We start from the raw sequence: 22,388 nt of genomic DNA, 5'->3' as shown, positions 1-22,388 counted from the left end.
ACAGACTCCGGCGCAAGGCAGGGAACAACCCAGGATGAGGTGGCAACCCATCGCAGGCAAAAAACAGAGAGGCTCAAATATGTGCAACTATCATCTATACCTGCCTTCCGCATATTCAGTATGAGTTTCCCTAAAAATGTAATTGGTACCACGAACGAAAATGGGTTACCATGAACGGGGGGTCTTGATGCAGATGTTACAGCACCCTCTGCTGTTTGTTTTCTGAGTCCAGTGCTCTTCGAAAGGCAGCGTTTGGAGGCAGTCCAGAAACTTAATGTTGAAATTATTTTCTAAAATTATGTATATATATTTTTAATATCTATGGATGGCACATTGCTGGCTGCAGAAAACCTATCTGGACATCCCATATTTGTTATATGCTAGGTAGCCTAATTTCACATAGACATTAGTGCATTGGTTCATTACGGTCCTGTGGAACATATTTATTTATTTATTATTAATTAAAAGTAACTGAAATGTGTAAGTTAGTTTCATTTCGACTGAGAAATGACCCGCCACCTGCGTCTAGAGAACGAAACGTGACTCCCAGTGTCTCAGTCAGTGATGGTGGACTTCAAGGACCACAATGCATTGGTGCATCATGCTGAAATGACAGCGTGATTAGCGGCACGTACAGAGCCGAGGTGAACGAGTACAGCAACTGTTTCGCTGTTTGAGTGTTTTTCAGCGCACAGCCGTCTTCATCTGCATAACCACGCGTATGATTAATACGACTTGGGTGTGATCGCGCTCATTGACGGCATTTAAAGGAATTTTGTGTATACAGTACGCGCTATTTGTGCCACATACAGTTACGTGTCGTGATTGTCATGGAAAACGAAAATTAGTACATCCATGATGCTGCTATGCTCTTCTAGACGTAGAGAACGAGTCGTAACTTTAAAAATACTGAGCGATTTCAAAGCGACCGCCTTGCTGCCGCCTCCCAAGACACGTGCACGCGTTCGACACGACAGGGACAGTACGTCACGACTCTGTTCGGCTTGACCCCTCCCCTGCACGGCGTCTGCGTGCGAACCCGCGTGGGGTGGGGGGCGGTTCGTGCGCGTGTGTCTCAAAGAGCTCCGCGAGCCACAGGACGCTCAAAGATGGCTGCCACTGCAACCGATAGTGTCCGACAGGGCTCCCCGCAGCCGAGTACCCGCGACGAGACGCCGCTGAAAATGGAGGCCCAGGAAGAGATGGGGGGCTTGCGGGACACGGAGCGAGGGTCTGGTGACAGTGAAGCTGTAAAAATGGAAGGAGATGTCGAGAAAGACTCTGAGGGAAGGGACGACCAGGCTTTGGTCGCGCCCGACGCCAGCGAGGTGGTAGCCGCAGTCAGAGCGATGGGAGCCGGCGACGAAGACGAAGAGGAAGAGGAGGAAATGGTGTGCGAGCTCCCGGGAGCCGGGGAGAGCCCGGAGCAGCAGAGTCCAGCCAGCTGCAGCGACGCCGGGGACGGCACGGAGAAGGAGCCGAAGAGGGAACAAAGGGATGAGAGCGAGTCCTCGCCGGGCGACCGCGTTAAGGGCAAAGGCGACGATGCGGCGGGGAAAAGCGCCGAGGGAGGGAGCCACCGTGCCGGCGGCGACAAGAGGCGAGCCAGCGTGGAGATGTCATCGTCGGACGGGGAGCCTCTCAGCCGCATGGACTCCGAGGACAGGTCAGTGCGGGGAACCGCCATATCCCCAGGTGCTGGGGTCGCTCCGCTCGCCGGTGGGCCCCCCAGTCTCGGCGTGTCACCACTGGGGAGGTGGGGGAGGTGAGGGGGGGTGTCCCGGCTTTTCATCACTGTCACCAGTTTAACATGACAAATGGAGGGAGAGGTCAGCGCCTCGGCCCCAGCTTCGAGAATGAGAGCGCAGGAAGCCCCGAAATCGCGATGAGCGTCGGGTGCCGGCAGTTTGACAGCCGTCGGGCGGCCGTGGACGGGGCGATCGCAGATTTAACCTGGCTTTGGCATTCTCACATCCGGCGTGTCAGAAGCAAGTGTCACCTTTAAAATTGATTTAATGTCAGTATTGCTGTAATATGGTTATTAATGCGCACGTATCTCGTCAGTATAAGCGCACAGACCTCAGTTTTCAGTTGCGACCTGCTTTGGTCAGAATTACAATTTAGTGTCAAACGGGCTACGGGAAGCTGCCCTCCTACCAGTTGTGATTAAGTTTTAATTGAGTTGGAAGCTGAGGAAGATCATGTTTTGCTGTTTAACTGGTTTTCTGGCTGATATTGTGGAACATCGTTACTATAGTGTAAATACTACTCAGACCATGAAATGTGTCCCGTTTGCAGGGCAAACGAATTAAAGTTGTGCATTTAAGTCTATTGCAATGATGTCTAAGAGATTGTGTGTACATATAAAGAAATGTATAAGGTGTACAAATAAAACTGGTGTTTTTGTGATTCTTGCACTTACTCAAACATCCATTCATGTGTGAAGCAGCTATTCAGCCTTGTAAGTACATATGAATGACACTTTGCAGAAGTTTTCCTTTATGTCCGACCCGCTTATCGCTGGCGTGCTGGGGAAGCAGGAGGGGCGTACTGGGGCTGGCGGCAGACGCATGGCAGCTGCTGGGTGGCCAAGAACCTGGACTCCATTCTGGCCACAAGGCTCTTCTCCCTTATCCTACTGCTGAATATCCAGTGTGTTTCACTGTGACTTTCCTCCCAAATAGCGCATCTGAAAAATGTACAGTTTTAAGGTATTTTTACTTTAGCAGTAGTAACATAGTTGTATAAAGACCAGGACGGGAAAGTGTTTTTGAAACGCAGCATCTCCAATGTTGTAAACGTATTATTGTGAGAAGCATATCAATCGGTTAACCTTAATTATATTGTGGTCTGGATGTAATTTTTTTTTAAATTTCTTTACATATGGGAAGATATTAAGTTCAACTTCAGATTATTAACCGATTATTAGAATGATTTAACCTTACATTTGCGATGCCTGTACTTTAAAGTACTCCATGATTTTTTTTCTCTGAAAAAATCATGCACAGTAAACTGATTTAATGATGCTGTTTTTCAAAGAAGGCAAAACATTTTTCTTAAGCATAGCTTTGAAGAATTGACTAAAGAACAGATGTTCCTGCCAAGAAGAGTGAGATCTGAATACTGGAATCAAGAGCAACTATTGAACAACAGTGAAATGATTTGATCTTTATCTGTTCTATTTAGGTACCAAAAGATATTCCAAGATATTGCATTGAAACATGCTAAAAACAAGTACAGCGAAATGATTTCTTGATGTAGCTTTTGAAAGAAGGAAAATCATTTTTTAAATAGAATGGATTCTTGTTTCTTCTATTTAAGTAACACCAAAGATGTTCCAGAAACGTCTTTTCCACTGAAAGATGTTGAAAGTTCTTTTGAAAGATTTTTTTTTTTTGTTCATATGAACGCCAACGTCTTAAAGCTGTGACAAGCTGAAGGAAGGACGACATCGGTCCTGCGAAGTCTGCGGTGAACGCGAGCTTGACTCTGTCTGCACCCACACCACCACCAGGCGACTGTAGTCTGCACCGCAGAGGCCAGCGGACCGCGGGGCCTGGTGCCCTTGCGTGGCTGCCTGCGTAGTGAGGCGTGCTTTTGTGTAACTCACAGAAGAGCCTTTGTGAAGGGAACCGAACTGACTTATGATAAAACTTGACGTTATTTTTTTCTATAAAAATCAATGTCAGCGTGTTACACTTGAGATTTTATCTGCTAAGCTTGCTTATGTTTGTAAGATGCTTAAAGATAAAACCGCTCAGTGTTATGAGAGTGTCGGACGCCTACATGGTTTTTTTGGCGTGAAATTGATACCCCACTCGGAAAGACCCCTGATACACCGGTGTGGTATCGAAAGCGGCAGTGTGCAGTGGGGCTCCGCAGACTAGCGGAGCACATGTGCTTGGAGAGAGACAGCAAATGGCCATTGGGCAGAGCAAAGCCTCACTCATTAGATCCCCAGGATATTTGCTTCCTTTACTACAGAAGCTTTTCTTTCCCCTCCGGGTCGCGTAGAAGGTATAAGACCTGTAAGGCCCATGCTGTACTTTGAGTTTCAGACAAGTGAAGCCCCCCCCCCCCCAGTAAATATTAATTCAGTAATCAGTTTGGCCTCACTTCTATGCATTATATATTTTTTTCTTCGTTGTGGTTTAGGCTCAGCGGCTCCTTGCAAACAGATCCCTTTTAAAGCAGATGACTCTGCAGTGCAGCTTTTTAACCTGTGGGCCTGCTGGTCTCCCGGGGTCTGGAAGGGGGGCAGGCATCATCTCGCCTCTGGGGGGGCCGCTCCTTCAGAGCTGTCACAAGGGTGAGCTGCGGCTCAGTCGGGCCTGACGCTTGTGGGAAACCCCGCTAGCGTCGGTGGAAAGCAGCCTTCTTCCTTCTGTTGTCATTCTCATTAGCTGTCCTTGGGGGCAATTTGAGTCAAAAGGAAAGAGGCATTTAATGTCTTTAATGTGTTGGGCCCCCGTTCCTTGGTTAATGGGGGGGGGGGGGTGGCGCTGAGAGCTCTTGTGGGGAATGCGTGTAGGATGTTGACTTATTGATTTCCTCCCCACGTTTGTATATTGGATCTCTGTGCACTCTTAATGGAGTAATTGACCCAGGCACCGTGTGCGTGTGTGCGTGTGTATGTGTGTGTGTGTGTGCGTGTTTGTGTGTGCGTGTCTGTGTGTGTGTGTGTGTGTCTGTGTGTCTGTGTGTGTGTGTGTGTGTGCGTGTGTGTATGTCTGCGTGTGTGTGTGTGTGTGTGTGTCTGCGTGTGTGTGCGTGTGTGTGTGTGCGTGTCTGTGTGTGTGTGTGTGTGCGTGTCTGTGTGTGTGTGTGTGTGTGCGTGTGTGTGTGTGCGCACGCGCACTCCAGCTTTCAGTGTGATGTCATCAGTGTTCTTACACAGTTTGATTTAGTGTGTCGCTGCACTGTGTCTTTGCAGCAATCCTCATTTCCCTTGACCCACCTTGACACCCCAGGTATGATTGCCCAGGCGAGACTGAGGCTGACAGTGACTGTTTGGGGTCCTCTCTTCTCTTTAAGTGGGCCCTCACACTTGGCCTAGTTGTCTTGTACCGTTCCTGAGCGCTATAATTGCACAGCAGAATGGAGTTCATTGCCAATGTCCTTATTTTGTGGTTAATTTGAGTCATGTTTTACGCAGTGAGACACACAGACTTATGAAGTATGCAAAGCAGTTATTTTTTATTTATTCATGCTGCACATTTTACCAAATATCTCAGTTAGTGCAGAACTAGTGTTGCACGGAAATGCCGGTACTAAAAATGTAATACCAAGCAGCTTTATAGGTGTGGTACCATGGTACATTTTTTTTAGTACTGGTACTAATTACACTATTACACTCATTTCTTATGCTATGTATTGCTAATCATTGAATCAGAATCATCAACTAAATATGTCTGAATCATTGCAGAAACTCAATTATATCCTATGTCAAAATTGCAGGCATCATGCTACAGTATATATATAATACTAAAATGTCAGCTAGTTAACAGTGATTTCAATGATTTCTGAAATTAAGCAGTTAGATAATCACTCATAATGCACTGCATGGGAATTTTTTTTTTGTATATTGAGCAGATGAACAGAAGAAAACGAAAAAAAAGCTGTAACCTTCGTATCTGTTCACTATTTTTTACAGTAGAGTATAATGGTGATGCGTTTGACCATGGAAGAAATACTTTTGACAGTTTTGTTTCCATGTGTGTTTTTTCCATTCGTCAGCACAGAGCCCTCCCGAAATCTGTGTAGCCAATCGTATCCATTCTGGTCCCCTTCTCCTCCAGCCCCCAATGTTCTCCTTACACACTATTCTTTGCCATTGCAGTTTTACTTGGGGAAAAAATTGAGGCGATCTGTACAGCCTGCCTGATTCATTCCTTCTGGTTCATGTACAGTGCACAAGTGCATGCATGTGTCAGTCACATCATTGTGTTCTGTACCTGAGCACGGTTAGCAATCACACTTCATCCGTACTGTGCCCAAGTCCGACTGACCGTGCTCTGGCCCACCTCTCCAAGTGCGTCAGGGTCTGGTTAATCGTACCACAGCCATGCATGGTACAGACCGATCACACTATTCCCAGTGTTTACAGTTAGTGTTTGACTACAGTGGCCTGCAACACTAAGGCCAAATGGAATAAGGCTTTTGGCTCACTGTTTTTTAGAAGTGTGCGTGTCTGGTTCATACCCTTGTCTGCTTCGTTAAGTGGGAGTGTTCATGGGGATGGACAATGAGGACAAGGTGATGACAGGAACCTCTCGCCGATGTTTCTGGTTTCGCTGAAGCTTTGCTCCATCCCGTCTGCAGGTACTTTCCTATTCGAGCTGAATCACCCAACAGCCCCGATATTAGTTCACCTCAGCAGTTTTTTTTTCTTCCTTTTTCTTTTTTTTTCTTTTTGAAGCTTCTGCCACCTCAGTTTTAGACTTTCGTAGTGGGTAAAAGTCCCATTTCTTCAACTAACTCGTCACTGTTCTTTCCAGTTTTCATGAGTGGGTTTTGAAATGCTCCATGCCCTTGTGTTTTAGTGGAAACACCGTGTAATAATCGCCGGTTTTTATGAGCCACGACAGACTTTCCCCATGAGAGGCTCCCGTTGATCTGGCTACATGGGCAGTGGAACTCGCTGTTCCTCTGCAACGCCACACAGATGCTTGAGACCACCAAGAGAGATAAGATGCGTCTTTTAATGTCCCGACCTGAAGCTGTAGGGCTGCTCGTGCCCCCCCCCCCCCCCCCCCCCCCCCCCCGGCTGTTGGGAACTTTGGTGCCAGAAAAATTTAGCAAAATAATCTCAATTCAGAATGATTATCTCAGTAGTGCAACCCATCAGCGGAAATACAAGTTAGCGTTTTTAATTAATTTAATTTGACTCTTAAACTGGTACCTCGTATGAGTGGCTGATTTAGACCTGTGCTGTGAAGTGGGTACTATGTACGCACTTCGTCATGGACAGCTTGCCCCTCGTAGACGTCACTCAGTGCCCTTTTGCTTATGTGACTAACAGGCTCCGAAGTGAACAGGTCCCTCTTTTCCCCAGCGAAGTGCGTGACTGCGCCGAAGCAGAGATCGGGGCAGCTTGCAGTGTAACGCAGCCGGCCTTGCCTTCCGGCCTCTTCCCGTTAGAAGCCCCAGCAGATCCCCATGACCCCCCCTTATGCACGTTGCAAAACTGGGTCTTGTAAGACTGGAGAAAGTCTATTTACGGTATCGGCTAAGTGCTGCAGGCTGCTGTCTGGTCGCAAGTGCCACTTCCTGATTGACTGTCTGGGTGAGGCCACGCATGGGAACATACATTTCCTGTGATGCCTTTAGTATTATGTGGGGGAACAGGGCAGCTAAGGAAGTAGTGGCTGAAAATTATAGTCTGGGGTCGTGGCTTTGGTTCCACAGTGGCTTCTGCGGTTTGGTGGTGTAACTGTCGGGTGCGGTGATGAATGCTGGTTTGACGCCATGTTTATGGATGGCATGGCTGGGTGTAGCGGGAACCTGTCAGGGACGGCGCCTCTCATCCGTGGGGACGTATGCAGAGGGGGGACATTCAGAGCAATGCTGAAGAATCCCAGAGCACAGAGCCTCATTCCTCACTCAGCCTGCTTGAGGAAGCTGAGCTTTTTTCTGGCTCATTGATATGTCTGCAGCTTCCAAGCTGGCCCATATTCGGGGTGTGGGCGTGTTTCCTGGCTCACAGGCTGCCTTTTTGCTGTAGAGAGGGTTAGGGGGGGTGTGACAGTCGGCTAACGCAGCTCTCTTCCCCTCCCCACCCCGGGCAGCATCAGCAGCACCCTGATGGACATGGACAGCACGGCATCCAGCGGACGGTCCACGCCGGCCATGATGAACGGTCAGGGAGGGACCGCCCCTTCCTCCACTAAGGGTGTGGCCTATGCCTGCTGCTGGGACCGCTGCCCCGCCTGCTTCAGCTCCAGCCCTGACCTGGCAGAGCACATCCGTGGTGTGCACGTCGATGGCCAGCGTGGGGGGGTCAGTCCTGCTTGCCCCCTGCCCTTCCGCCCGTCTCCCTTCATGTTTCTGTCACCCACTCGCGTTCCCCCCCCCATGTTCCTTCCACGTCTCTCTATTGTGTTTTTCTGCCATTTTTCCAACTCTGTCTTCCTTCCCAGTTTGTCGGTTCCATTTTCCTAGTCTTGTGTTGTGTTGTCTGTCAAAAGCCGTCCTGCTGTTTTAAACTCCACCATCCCTGCCTGCTTTTGGCCATGTCCGAGTCTCTGTGTCTCGGGCTCCCTGTGTCTCGGGCTCCCTGTGTCTCGGGCTCCCTGTGTCTCGGGCTCCCTGTGTCTCGGGCTCCCTGTGTCTCGGGCTCCCTGTGTCTCGGGCTCCCTGTGTCTCTTTCCCTTCTCTGTGTGTCTGTCTTGTCTGTGTGCCTGTAATAAGTACAGTCCCAGGTTAGGAGAAACATACTATCCCTCAATGCGGTCGCACCCCGGACCTGGCCGTTTTGCACACTCTGTCCCGCATCGCTGGTAGAGCTTGTCTCGTATCCGTGTGAGGAGTCGGACATTCTGTCGTTGGCCCTCTGGGGGCTCCTCCCTGAGAACTCCGGAATGGAGAGAGATCCTTCATCTTCCTTTCGCCAATCATTAGTGAGGGCATTTTGATTCTCTAAGCAGCTAAACTCCTTCTACCCTTGGGTTCCCTTTCGGAAGGAGGAGGAAGTCTCTTGCATTTGTAGTATTAAACTATTTGTATCTGGCATGAGTAAATTTGCAGTTTGTTACTAGTGTACGAGTATTGATTGCAGCTGACAGTGTGTGTGTCCTCATTGTAGAGGTTTGCATTGAAGATGCCAGCTGAGAATCCCTGTTGCTGTAGGGGGTGCTGTATTTTTGGGGGGTGCTGTTTGAAGTATTTTCCTGCTTCCCAAGGTGTTCGTTTGCCTCTGGAAGGGCTGCAAGGTGTACAACACTCCCTCCACCAGCCAGAGCTGGCTGCAGAGACACATGCTAACTCACAGCGGCGACAAACCCTTTAAGGTACGCCGTCCGTGTCTCCCTCTCGGGGTTCACTCGTGTGGCATTGCAGCTCACCACATGATGCTAATACTCATGCCCCGTCTCCCTCCCCTCCCCTCACAGTGCGTGGTCGGCGGCTGCAATGCCAGCTTCGCCTCCCAGGGGGGGCTGGCGCGCCACGTACCCACCCACTTCAGCCAACAGAACTCCTCCAAAGTGTCGAGCCAGCCCAAGGGCAAGGAGGAGTCGCCCTCCAAAGCCGGCATGAACAAGAGGAAGAAGCTGAGAACCAAGCGCCGTCGCTCCCTGCGTACGCGGCCGCCTTTACCGCCGTTATCGCTGTCATCCCGATTGGGTGCTCGTCAGTTTTAGTCCCTCCCCTTTTGTGAGATTTAACCATGCCATTTGAAGTGCTTTTCTCAAGCACACGCACTTTTGCCCTGAGGTGTCCCACTGTCTTGGCTGTTGCTTTGGGCCCGCTGAAGACGACGATCTCATCCTCCATATCTGCCGCCTTTGCCCTCCCCCTTTCTACCACATGACCCTCTGGAAACGCACTCTTGGCCGCTCCTTAAGCCTGGCCGAGCGGCAACGGTGGCTTGTGGTGACGATGTGGTTTTCTGCCAGCCATCTCTGTGACGCTGCCTCCTCTGGTCACAGGCCCCATGTGCGTCTCTGTCCGATCGCCTGTCGGCGGGCGTGAGGTGTGGTGTGGTGTCTGCATCTCTGCTGTAGCTCCACCTGGGGCTTTGAGGAGCCACATTCCTGTGTGTGATGATGCCCTCTCCGCCCCCGCAGCACGACCACATGACTTCTTCGATGCCCAGACCATGGACGCCATCCGGCACCGAGCCATCTGCCTGAACCTGGCCACGCACATCGAGAGCTTGGGCAGTGGGCACAGCGTTGTCTTTCACAGCACGGTGAGGCGCTCGGCCCCCTGGGCGGGGGCCTCTCCGCCGTCTGAAAACGTGCTCCGCTTTTCTGAATGGCTGTATCTGAAAGTGTTTGCGGTTAGTGAATGTTTCTGTCTCCTGCTTATCTTAGTATGGCAATTGAAATTAACCTGGCGTAGCCCTCAGTCGTCAGCCTCACTGTTTATCCGCTGGTCTTAGTGGTCAAACCAGCCGTGTGTCAGCTGAGCTACTTGGAGTGTTAAGGTCAGTGATTCAGAAGAGAATCACTGTGTTCTAAGTCCAGCCTGCAGGTGGCAGCAGAGTTAGTTTTATTAATGGCGCTGCAGCACCATTCATAATGTTTGCTGTGATTTTTAAAAGCTGTATGTTTTTTTTTCTTGGGCGGGGGTGCGTTTTTTTGGATGACTTTAATATGTAAAGTGCTCTATATCTTGAGTGTAGAACATGTATTGTGACCCCCCCCCCCATCTAAAATCCTAATCCACTGTACAGCCATGTTTCTGAATGAGAGCACTCTGATTAGTGCTGAAGGCATCATTTTTGGGGGGGGGGGGGTGCATTTTAAAACCACTCTGGAGGATTTTATTTTTGTGCATGGACCTGTGAGATTGCGTTATTCACAGCCTGTCATACCTCATTCATAAATATCCAGCTTCTCGTAATCCTCTCCAATGGATGCGTACTTTCATTGTAAGATTCTTTCTTAATTTAAAATCCATTTCCCTTTATTTATGTAACAATATTCTTCAATTAGTCCTTCACAGTTTTTTTTTAAACTGGTATAAATGGAACGCATGCTGCATTCAATTCCCGCAGTTCACTTGGTTGTACGTTAGAGGGCAGTGTGGTCCCTTGTGAGTGTTTTAAAGTAGAAGATTTGTCTTTTTGTGTTGTTGAGGAGGAACAGGTCATCCATGTTTCTGCTTTAGCCCTGCTTTGTGTCCCTGCTAATGCTAGTGTTACCGGATTCTGGACATATCTCCATCATATTGTGTGCATGATCAGTGCATTAGTGTTCCTGCCTTTCTGACTTTACATTTTACATTGTGGTTACCTGCACACGTTTGAGTTGAATGTTGAAAACAACTGGAGTATTTTTCTTGAGAGAGCCTTCCTGTACCTGTGTACAGCGCTCCGATTATTTCTGCAGGACCGTAGCAGGAGTTATGAGGCTGAATAGCAGATCTTTGAGTAATAGCGAGGCTTTGTCCTGCAGTATGGTAAACTGTACACATGTACACAGCCCTTCCAGGGGTCACTGCATAGGCACGTCGGGCACATTTCATGCTGGGAATCATCTGCGAAGAGCTCTGTACCCCTTGTGAGAGATCCTGTTTTTGTCTGTCAGCGTACGTCAAGTGAAATATGCAGAGATGATGTGCAGCTGTGTTTCGAAAGGATGGTCCGTCCCACGCGGAAGGGGCCGGGGGGGGGCATGTACCTGGACAGACTGCTGTTGGTCTGTCTAACTCGCTCACTAGCATGTTAGCAGTACTAGCCAGCTAGCCCAGCTCACAGACCAGCGTGTTTTAGACATGGAGGCCCTACGTGTTAGTGGTGTGGGTTTGTCGTTGAGGCTGCGCTGGGCCTCTCCGCGCCGCGTCTCTCTCTGGCACGAGAGATTCCTGGGAGACTCGGGAGACAAAAACACAGGCAGGAAGGTGTCAGTACCTCCTTCAGGCAGGACGTGACGGAGGTGAGCAGGAGAAGCTTGGGTGGCTTTAATTAAACTGCCAGCAAAACCTTAGCCCAGCTTCTCTGTTCCGAGGCTCCCTTCACCAGCAGGAGGTGGTGGGTAAAATAGGGCAGGGGAGCGTGCCCTTCACACGCAGGAGAAGGAAGCCTGGACTACGCCAGCCGGGCACCACGCCGCTCGCGGGCTCCTCGAGACGCCCGAGCTGAGTGCCGATGAAATGTTTTTGTTTTGCTTCCAATGTGCGTCACTGCTCACCTCTGGCACGTCAAAGTCAAACGCTTCTAAATTAGACATGCTGCTCTTTCTCTTGTCTGCGCTTCCCTGATCTGAAACTTCTTTCATCAACAAACACCACCTCCCCCCCCCCCGCCCATCAGGCTCTCTCATTGGCTGGGCCTGGCTGGCTTCGGGGTATGCAGATCACTGTCGTCGTGCTCATTAAACACATCCCACACTTCCGACTTGCTGTTTGGGGTCAGGTGCTCTGAAAGCTGCTTTGCTGCCTGCATTATGGTTGCCTGTTATTGTTGACTCACTATGTCTGTTATTTCCAGCATGTTGAACTGGCCCAGGTTGCCTTGTGTGTAAAACACTCCCTCCTGTTTGCAGTCCCTTCCCGTCCCTTAGAGACACAGCCCATCGTCTGTTGGTGGTGCTATCAGCGCCCCCTTTGGTGTGCCAAGCCCTCAGGTCCCTTAATTACAGAGAATACCCCCCGCAAATATCTGGAGTTCTTCCGCCAGTAGCATAACAAACCGGAGTGTGGGGGCAGGGCAGGACTCCAGGGGGCATGAAGGGAGTGTGGCCGGGCCGAGTGAGTTAAGTTTGGGCCAGATTAAGTGTGCTCCCCCCCCCCCCTCGCCCCATCTGCCAGTTCTGTTCAGCACCCCCCCCCCCCCCAAGTGCTGCTGAGTTCCTGTTCAGACAGCAGCTGCAAAGTCGTGTGCTGTGGCTTTTATAAAAAAAAAAACTGGTTAGCTGGACAGACGTCAGAGCGCTAATGTGGAAAACCACTCTATCTCCCAGCTCCTCCTGGCCCCTCCCAGCCCTGTGCATGCACGAGCCTCGCTAATTGTGGCCCGGATCACGGTTTCCCAGGGAGACATGTCAGCACGGCTGCCGGTAGTGCGGCCATGGAGAGAGCCTTGACGCCGCTGCGCTGGTATCCGAGTAGACCCCACCTCGTCCCAAACTGCTTATGGTCAACTGATGGCAGGCCCTGTGTGTTTAAAGGGTTTGCAGGGGTTGCCAGGAAGCTGCCATGTTTGGGTCAGACATCTGTGAGTGGCTGGGTGGGAGCAGGGGGCGGGGCCAGCCGTGTGCAGAGCTCCAGTGAGAACCAGCCTGACATTCGCCTGGGTTTTCCAGTCAATGAGAGGCACCAGAGCAGCTTGGCCCACTTGCCCCAAATTTCTCCCAGTTTGCCCCCAGCCTGCAGTGCATTGATCATCTCGGCTGCAGCTGGACTGCAGGAGAAAGTGATTGTTTTTCATGTTCAGTTGAAATATCCCCCCCCCCCCCCCCAGCCAGCTGAAAGCTACTCACTCCCCCCTCATCACCAAACAGATTACTGTCCTTCAGCCACTTTTCATGAATGCCTTTTAAGTCTCCTGAGTGAAAGTTTTATTTTTATAGTTCATGTGCGTAAGAAGCATGCTTCGCGAGCTTTGGCTCGGCTGGAGTATAAATAGGTTCGTTAAAATAAAACTCTGACGTGGGATTTTCCCCCCCCTTCCCACCTCTTTTTTGTGAAAGAGGATTTCTGCTTTATCGCCTGTGCTGTGAGTTGAAACAGCAGGAAACGCAGGCCCTGAAATGACTGTTTTTCCAGTAAGCGGGGATCCAGTGCTGCCAAACTATTTCACCCAGTAAGAATGGAACGGCCCAAAGCGGGGTACACTGTTCTCCGTCACAGCTCACGTTGTGCATTAGGGCAGCCGGGCTGGGTGTCTGCCTTACGTTGTGCGATAGGGCAGCCGGGCTGGGTGTCAGCCTCACGTTGTGCGTTAGGGCAGCCTGGCTGGGTGTCAGCCTCACGTTGTGCGTTAGGGCAGCCGGGCTGGGTGTCTGCCTCACGTTGTGCGTTAGGGCAGCCGGGCTGGGTGTCTGCCTCACGTTGTGCGTTAGGGCAGCCTGGCTGGGTGTCAGCCTCACGTTGTGCGTTAGGGCAGCCTGGCTGGGTGTCTGCCTCACGTTGTGCGTTAGGGCAGCCTGGCTGGGTGTCTGCCTCACGTTGTGCGATAGGGCAGGCGGGCTGGGTGTCTGCCTCACGTTGTGCGATAGGGCAGCCGGGCTGGGTGTCTGCCTCACGTTGTGCGTTAGGGTAGCCTGGCTGGGTGTCTGCCTCACGTTGTGCGTTAGGGCAGCCTGGCTGGGTGTCTGCCTCACGTTGTGCGTTAGGGCAGCCTGGCTGGGTGTCTGCCTCACGTTGTGCGTTAGGGCAGCCTGGCTGGGTGTCAGCCTCACGTTGTGCGTTAGGGCAGCCTGGCTGGGTGTCTGCCTCACGTTGTGCGTTAGGGCAGGCTGGCTGGGTGTCTGCCTCACGTTGTGCGATAGGGCAGCCTGGCTGGGTGTCTGCCTCATGTTGTGCGTTAGGGCAGGCGGGCTGGGTGTCTGCCTCACGTTGTGCGTTAGGGCAGCCTGGCTGGGTGTCAGCCTCATGTTGTGCGATAGGGCAGCCTGGCTGGGTGTCAGCCTCACGTTGTGCGATAGGGCAGCCTGGCTGGGTGTCAGCCTCACGTTGTGCGTTAGGGCAGCCTGGCTGGGTGTCAGCCTCACGTTGTGCGTTAGGGCAGCCTGGCTGGGTGTCAGCCTCATGTTGTGCGATAGGGCAGCCTGGCTGGGTGTCTGCCTCACGTTGTGCGTTTAGGCAGCCGGGCTGGGTGTCTGCCTCACGTTGTGCGATAGGGCAGCCTGGCTGGGTGTCTGCCTCACGTTGCGCGTTTGGGCAGCTGGGCTGGGTGTCTGCCTCACGTTGTACGTTAGGGCAGTCGGGCTGGGTGTGCCTTTTGCTGTTACCCTTTTAATGATAAACCTTGATAAAAATCCGAGCATAAAACGGGGGCGATGTTTGGGTTAGAGCACAGTATCTGAAGGTCGTAGGTTCAGTTCCCAGACTCAGCAGAGTGATGTCACCATTGGGCCCCTGAGCGAGACCCTTAATCCCCAGTTGCTCCAGAGACTTACCATTCTTTCTCAAAAAAAAGTGTCTCTTGAGATTAACAGCATCTGCCAAATAAATGTAAATGTAAAATGTCAAGCACATTCTTTAAGCTGCTGGGAGATGTTGTCCTAACATGTCCGCACTTGCTTGGCCTGCTGCTTCGGCGCTGGTTTAGTAGGAGCTTTTTCTTGCCGGACCTGCTGTTCCCCCTTACGTCGGCACTCTTATCAGAAGCCCCGTGTGTCATGTGGACCGGGCCCTTGCTGTGAGTGGCTGGATCATGTCCCACCTGTGCGCTTAATGGTTCGGGCTCTGTACTTCCACATTTGTGATGTGGACTGGTGTGCGCCTCCACAGTTTAGGGTGCTGTGAACTGCCCCTGCTTTCTCCATTGTATTTTGCTTTGGATAAAACTGACTGCTAAATATATTGGGTGTAAATTGCAGAAGCTGAAGTGTGTCTCCTACTGCAGACCTGCCTGTGCTTCCGGGACGTGATGACTGTCAGCCGTGCCGTTTTAGAGGCTAATCTCAGCAGGTCAGAGTGTGTGTCATCTGCTCTGTCATTCCTGGGGAATGGCTTTGATTGGACTCCCTTCTTCCTTCCAGGTAATAGCGAGGCGAAAGGAGGATTCTGGGAAGGTCAAGGTCCTCCTTCATTGGACTCCAGAAGACATGTGAGTACTGCCCGCTTACGCTGACCGCGTCGGAGGGCGCGAACGGACCTCGTCCCCTACCGGCATCGGCGGTGTTTACCCTGTTAGTCGCGAGATGTCCTCTGGCCACCGACGCGGGGCAGGTGAGTCAGAGGTGACCTCATCACTGACATCACTGCTCCTTCATGAATGGTAGTCCCTCAGGTGTGTGGTTTCGTGCAGTTTGCAGCCTGTTTGTCCATCTCCGTATGCCCTGTCTCCTCTCCACAAAGCTAAGCCTGCTGGTTTACATTTCGGGAAAGTTTCACTTTCAGTTTAAGGGTGTGTAAGATGATGTGCATTTCAGCGCAGGTGCCCTCGGCAGGCTGTCCTCTTAAGTCATATTGAACGAATGGTCCGATTAGTCTGTCAAAATTTCCAACACACACGATTGGTCAGCTCTGGTGATTGAGGCAAAGTAGAGGCTGTTGAGGCCACACCCCTTCCCAGATTCTGATCATGTAGTAGTGAATGGGTATGGGGGGGGGGGGCATCCAAAATATTTTGCATGGCACATCCCAGATTATGCCCCCAGTGCAGGGCTTTTTATATGTTTCATTTAGTGTGTTTTTTTTTATTTTTATTATTATTACTTTATTTATTATTACTTTTACTTGCCAGTGAAGTAACACAGTTACTCAGGCCTCAGTGTGAATGAAATTTCCGCATCTGTGATGGTGGGGAGGCGCGTAACGTTGGTCACCTGACTTCTGCGGCCTCACATACAGCCATATACACATATAGCTGAGACGGATTGGTCTTTCTGCTTTTTGGTTTTGTTGTTGTTTTTCTTTTTTTGATTGTGGTAGTGGGGGTCTTAGTGGGGGGCTTAGTGGAGTTGATGACCCCAATGTGTCCCCTGTAGAGGCAGCAGAGTAAATTTGATCGTTAAGTGTAATTTCAGCAACCTGGAAACAGGATAAATGTGGACGCTGCCTCTCGTCAGGCGGCCAGACCCTTCGGGGGGGGGGGGGGGGGTACCTCTGCTTTGTGTTTTGTACCACACCTGATTCGACCACCCCAAACCTTTGGACTTATTTGAGCTCTCTGGTTTATTTTTCCCTTCTGGGGGGGCAGGGGAAGCAATGAGGCCTGTTTCATCGATGGATAGATGGACAGGCTCACTCTCTCTCTCTCTCTCTCTCTCTAATTCTGTCTCTATCTATCTGTTTATCTCCGTTTCCCTCTTTCTCTTTCTGTCTGTCTGTGTCTTTCTCTAGCTCTCTTTCTCGATATCCCTTTGGCCAACCTACCTACCTAACGCCATCTTCATAGTCATAAGGCAGCGTTAGATAGCTAGCCGGTTCATGCACTGTGCTACAGGCCCCTTGAGGCAGACAGGAGGACCCTGATGGTGCTCAGTCATTCGAGACAGAGAAAAATGAGGTTTGGTTGTCTTCGGTCATCAGTTAGATGCGGAATCCGACACCGCTGGCTGACGTCGGAGCCGTGGGCCTGCTGGAATTCTAGAGCCCTTTTGACGTCACCTGGGGAGGCCGTGCGGCACTGAGGTAGAGGGGCTTTCGGTGCCGTGCTGTAGAACATCTGCAGAACGTCCTCTTCAGAAAGAACTTTCACGTTTTTTATTTTTAGGAAATGTCTGTGTGACATTCTTTAAGCCAGCTGGTTCTAAATTTTACGTTGATTTTTAGATTCTAATGCGGTAGGTGAGATTGGTTCAACATGAAATTGCTCTGCAAGAGGATCCTGTGATATTTTCCCAAGAGAAGAGTCCCACTTAAGGTGAATTATGATGACGTCACTCTGACAGCCGTAGGATTTGAACCGCTGACTTGTGGGCAGCACTGACCCAGCCCTGGTGTCTCGGAGCAACAGCCACTTGTGAAACAAACTAGTACGTGTTGATCTCTCGTACAGCCAGCTTTGAGGAGGCAAGCAGTGGGATATCAGTCATGTGACTAACACAGTCCCACCACCACAGGAAGTCTGTACTATAGGAGGGATTAGACTGCAGGTTTCAGCCTATAACCTTCCTAATAAAGGTGACTCAAGGTGTTTGTACAAAGAGCAAATGCATTCACGTTAACACAGTAGTCTGTGAAAAGTGCAGTGCCTTTGTGGTTATACGGTAATTTAAGAAGGTAGATACTGTTCATGTGATTAAGACATATGGGCTATTTAATTATTAGTATAGATTTAAATGGTTTCTGATTGGATGTGAAGGCAGGATGTAAACAGTGATCCCACTGACACTCTGCAGAAGTTATTCCGTAAACCAGCCTTACAGTTTGGATGTGCAGGCGTGCTGACGGACGGACTGCTTTAGCAATCCGGCCCTCATTGCGTTAATTAGAACTGATTGTTTTTCAAATGAGCTGGTTTGTGTTGGTTCCCCTAGTGGTGTGAGACAGGCTAGGGGATTCTTCCATTGGTGTAGCGCTTCCTGGGATTACAGCCCTCGTACCGTCGATCCGAGCCAGAGGAATGCAGGCAGTGTGCTCGACAATAATGTGGAAAAGTTTTTCTCTCTGAAGACTTCATTTTTAATATAATTTTATAAATGGGTCAGAGGAAAAAATCCAGCCAAACAGCACTCTGGCTTGTAGCGGGAGGCTGGGCCCGTGGCCCCTGACAGGCAGTCTGCTGAATGTTCCGCACTAAGAGGCAGAACCCAAGGACGGAATCTCCCTGCCGCAAGGATAATTCCTCAGCTGGTATTGGATACGATGCGTCTTCATAAGCTCCTCCCCCTGCCTGCACATGGTTTAATTCTCATCAGTCCGTGCAAAAACACATGCGCACGCATCCTTTATACCAGACGATCTTGTTTCAGTGGCTCATTAGTCGATAGCGCGGTTGTTATGACAAGTGCTGAGAAGGTTTGATCTGTTATCGCAGCCCCCAGGAGGTTCTTCAGTTCCTGGGAGGTTGTTTGTTTTATGCCTCTCCTGGTTCTCTTGTTTGACTACGTCATTCCACCTAGGTGTGGCGCTGTGCTGTTAGCCTGTCCGCGTTCTGGCCGGTGCACTGAGGGTCACCCCCAAGCATGTCCCGGCCTGGAGTCTGTCCGGTTTTCCTACCACTAAACACACCAGCTTTTGTGCAAACGCCTGTGTCTTGACGTCGCTTGGCGTTATTTTTGGAACGTCACCAGACTCAGTCGTCGCCTATGCCGTGTTCGCGCTCAAACCCCGGTTTGGCCTGCCGTAAATCCTCGTCCTTTTTTCCCCGTGAGTGGAGGTGCAGGTCCGGACTCTTTCTCTCCGGTGTTGCGTCTGTTTAGTCTCCTCACCTTGCTCCGTCTCCACAGTCCCTGTGTGTGTTTTGCTCCCGCACATTGACATGCTGAGATGGGCCCACCCACTGCCTCTCTGCTCCATGCACTTATAGGTACTTTCTCCCTGGATTATTTTGATTTTCTCCGCTGGCCGTGCAGCAACAGGAATTAAATGTTTACTTGTCGATCTCCCTTTTGGACAGACGCTGTTTGTCGGGGAGGGGGGGGGGGGGGGGGGGGAATGGTAGCTTAACTTGTATTTTAAGGTCTGTAGACAGTACCTGGGGACCTGCAGTTGAGGCTCTCTGTGACAGGGATTTGCCAATGGGGGGCGCTGCTCACATAATTCGCAGTCACCATCGTACACACATCCCCTAAACCCTAACGCATGTGCGCCCAAAATGACCGACTTTCTCTGTGTCCAGGTCAGGTTTCCCTACCTCTGGTCGTGCTTTCAGGTGTCCGAGAGACTCTGGTCTGACCAAGTCGTGGTTCTTTCCCTCTCCCTTTAGTTTGCCAGACGTGTGGGTGAGTGAGACTGACAGGCCGCAGCTGAAGACGAAGGTGGTGCACTTATCTCAGCTTCCGCATGACACGGCCATGCTGCTGGACCCAAACATCTATAGGTGAGAGTGCCGGCCGCCTGAATACTGTTCATACTGGAATGCAGTGCAGCGAGGCTGCATTTTGCCCTGACTGCACTCTGTCTGGACTGACGGGGAGCGGCTGGAGCCTGGGGAAGGGCCCACTACTGCTGAGGCTCTCTGCAGCTCCTGACCTGTGACTGAAGGTCCCCACGGTGATCCAGGCGGTACTTGATGGGCATCGTAGGGCTGCTCACGTTTCCCAAACTTCCCTATTACGGCTCTCTGCTAAGGTCACGGGTCAGAATTCTATTCATGCCCAGTATTCCCAGTACACACCCTGCACTCCTTTGCTGGCATGTGTGAGGAATGTCTCTATTGGCCCTTCTGTTAGTCCAGCAATAAGTGGTATGGAGAAGGCCGTGCCCCTGGTGGGTAGGGAGGTGTGTGTACCTGACTGTCGTCCCTCACAGCATTAATGGGCCAGTTAAGTCCTCTGCCCTCCTTCCCCGTGCTGATGTCGAATGCCCCCCCCCCGCCCCCATGCCCAAGGAGAGTGGGCTGAATCTGGGCCTTTGTCACCTGCAGGCGGATCTTTGCTATGTTCCGCCGCTTCCCGGTGAGGTCTGGCTAACACAGAGCAGCAGTTAATGAATAACACACCTCAGACTCTCCGTTAGTGCGCGCCTGTGACGCAGAGCCGGCCCCCGCTGTGCTGCTGTAGCCAGCCCTGCCCCCTGTACCCACTCAGGCAGCCGGCGTCCTCGGGAGTGTGTGGCTCGGTGCCTTACAGCCCCTGAAGTGAAGCCGCAGCCTCTGAAAGCGCCGGCTCTCCCAGCATTCCTAGGCTCCGGTGACCCCTGCATGACCTTTACTTGACAAAAGATTTGATTGACTTCACATTGACAAGTGACGCGCCTTTGGCTGCCATCTTTGTACGCTTCTCTTCATTATGACGCTGGGATCTCTCAGTATGACAGAGATGAAGCTCATTCTTGTACATGCCCTCAGTGGAGGACCTGCTAGACTTGATAAATGCACACGGGCACCTTTATACTTGCACGTTGGCACCGGCTGGTCGTGATTTGAGTTCGGTTTGTTTCTGCATCCTGGTGATTTGGGACTTTCCTAAGAAAGCAGCGTTGTAGGTCTGAATTGGAGGACTGTGTCTATGGGGGCCACTAGCAGCGCCTGAGCAAATTAAGAAAATGTCCATGCGAGGATGGTCATGGAGAAGCGGCGTGATCTGCCTAAGGGGGACCATGCAGAGCATGTTCCTCCATTCCGCAGCCTGATCAGGCCTCTCCTGCTGGGCACGAGGAGGAGGAGGTCTCTCCTGATGTACCTGCCCAAAGCCTTGGGCTCATGCTCAAGCCACTCATGATCCCTGCAGCATGTTCCTCCAGCATTAGTATGTTAGCACCTGTAGATGGCTTAGCAGGATGAGCTTATGTAATGTAGGCATGTTATCGGGGAAACTGCGAAACATAAACATGGGGACGAATAAGCAGGAGGGAGATTCTGGCTAGTTTCAGGAGGCACTGACCCAGTGGAAGCTGCTACAGAGGGCACTGCGTGTGTGGCAGTTTGGACAACAGCAGTCCGTCACCCTCTCTTCCTGCCATGGGCAAGACCAAACCTTTTCGCTATTGTAGCTTCTCCCAAAACACTAGAGGTTTTTGTTTTTCTTGACCTGTTGACAGGAAGGTTCTCTTGTCAGTCAGCAAAATGCCACTGTCTGTTCCAACTGCATGATGATGTCCGCCTTGCGCCCGGTGCTCTCTTCATGCTCCCTCTCTGTTGTGTTTCCCCAGAACGCTGCCTCAGAAGCGCTTGAAGCGGAGGTAAGCCATTGCTCGGAGTTTAAGTAGCAGTGGTGGGCATGGCCTCCTCCTTCACTGCATCACACTGTATGAGCTGCGCTGTATGTACAGCTTCCGGAGCTGGGAAGGGGCTGAACACAGTTAGGGTTCAAAATTCAGCATGTACTTGTGTTTATTAAATTCGGTTGGCGGAGAACATACGATGCTATTTCGTTTTGCAGTTTAAAGTCCGACATGTTCGTAGGACATAAGGATCTGTCGAATTTATACAGGTCACAAACTTTTGGGTGTCAAAACATGCCTCCTATTAGTAGTATGCCTAAAATGTTAATCTGTTCACCAGATTTTGGGTTTAAGTAAATGTCTGCATGGTAGCAAAACGCTGGTGCCCAGACCGATTTTGCTGGGCATATATATGCTGGTAATCCCCCCCCCCCCCCCCCCCTCAGCCTTTTGGAATTTTTTTATTTGTATGTATTTTTCTAAGGAATGGCTTTCAGAATGATGAACTAAAGTGACCCTCTCTCTTCTTTTAGGATGTTTTTCTAGACTCCGAGGAAGGCCCCCCCCCCCCCCCAACGCTGTTTCCAGAGTGTCTGGAGGAGACGAGGGCAGCCAACTGGAACTGAGACCCAGAAAATGTGCTTCATCCTCGCGTCTCTTACTTCACGATTCCTGAATTGCACCAAAGTCTGCAGTTTGACTTGTTCTTCAGATTGATGACACATTTATCAAAGTCTTAATTGTTGAACTAGAGGGCGATGTTTAGGGTCTGTTCATTGTTATTTTTTACGTTACTACTGCTAGGTGTAAAGTGTCCCCCCAGTGTGGCACGTCGGTCCTGTAGGAGTCTAGAGACACGTTTACAGACAGTAGTGCTTGTAAATATTTTGCAAATTTGTAATATATATTTTTATACAATGAAACTGTACTGTAGATTTGGTCTTTGCCTTCTCTCCACTTAGGGAGCGACGTTTAATTGTAAATAATGTGTTAGGGACGGGGTTAAGTCTTCATTAGTTTCGGACTAGATGTCTAAACAAAGCGGTGAGTCAGAGGTGCCCTTTATTTCGCGCCTGTGCTGTGTTGTGGCTGGCAGTAGTGCTTGGCGCTGGACCCTCCCCACGCCGCCGTCTCCACCTCGGAGACGACTTTCCCGAAAGAACAGTATTAATTTGCTTGACTTTAAGTTCAGGCATCATTTACTTGGAATGGCATAAAAAGCATAGTAATAATGGTTAAAAACAATAAACTGTGTATTCCCTTTGACCTTCCTGCCTCCTTTG

At 50.7% G+C, this 22,388-nt stretch overlaps 1 protein-coding gene across 1 annotated transcript; it reads left to right on the top strand.

The window, feature by feature from the left end:
- The first annotated feature begins 1,039 nt into the window (after positions 1–1,039).
- Positions 1,040–22,371, top strand: LOC125745312 (zinc finger protein AEBP2-like). Its single transcript, XM_049018025.1, has 9 exons — positions 1,040–1,666; positions 7,788–7,998; positions 8,901–9,008; positions 9,111–9,297; positions 9,786–9,910; positions 15,372–15,439; positions 19,208–19,321; positions 21,094–21,123; positions 21,639–22,371. The coding sequence occupies exons 1-9, from the start codon at positions 1,110–1,112 to the stop codon at positions 21,649–21,651; spliced, it is 1,413 nt and encodes a 470-aa protein (XP_048873982.1). The 5' UTR covers positions 1,040–1,109; the 3' UTR covers positions 21,652–22,371.
- Positions 22,372–22,388: the final 17 nt, after the last annotated feature.

This window comes from Brienomyrus brachyistius, chromosome 1, assembly GCF_023856365.1.
Source record: "Brienomyrus brachyistius isolate T26 chromosome 1, BBRACH_0.4, whole genome shotgun sequence".
Taxonomy (NCBI): Eukaryota; Metazoa; Chordata; class Actinopteri; order Osteoglossiformes; family Mormyridae; genus Brienomyrus; species Brienomyrus brachyistius.
The sequence above is the reverse complement of the archived record's forward strand: the minus strand, read 5'-3'. Positions and strand labels throughout refer to the sequence as shown.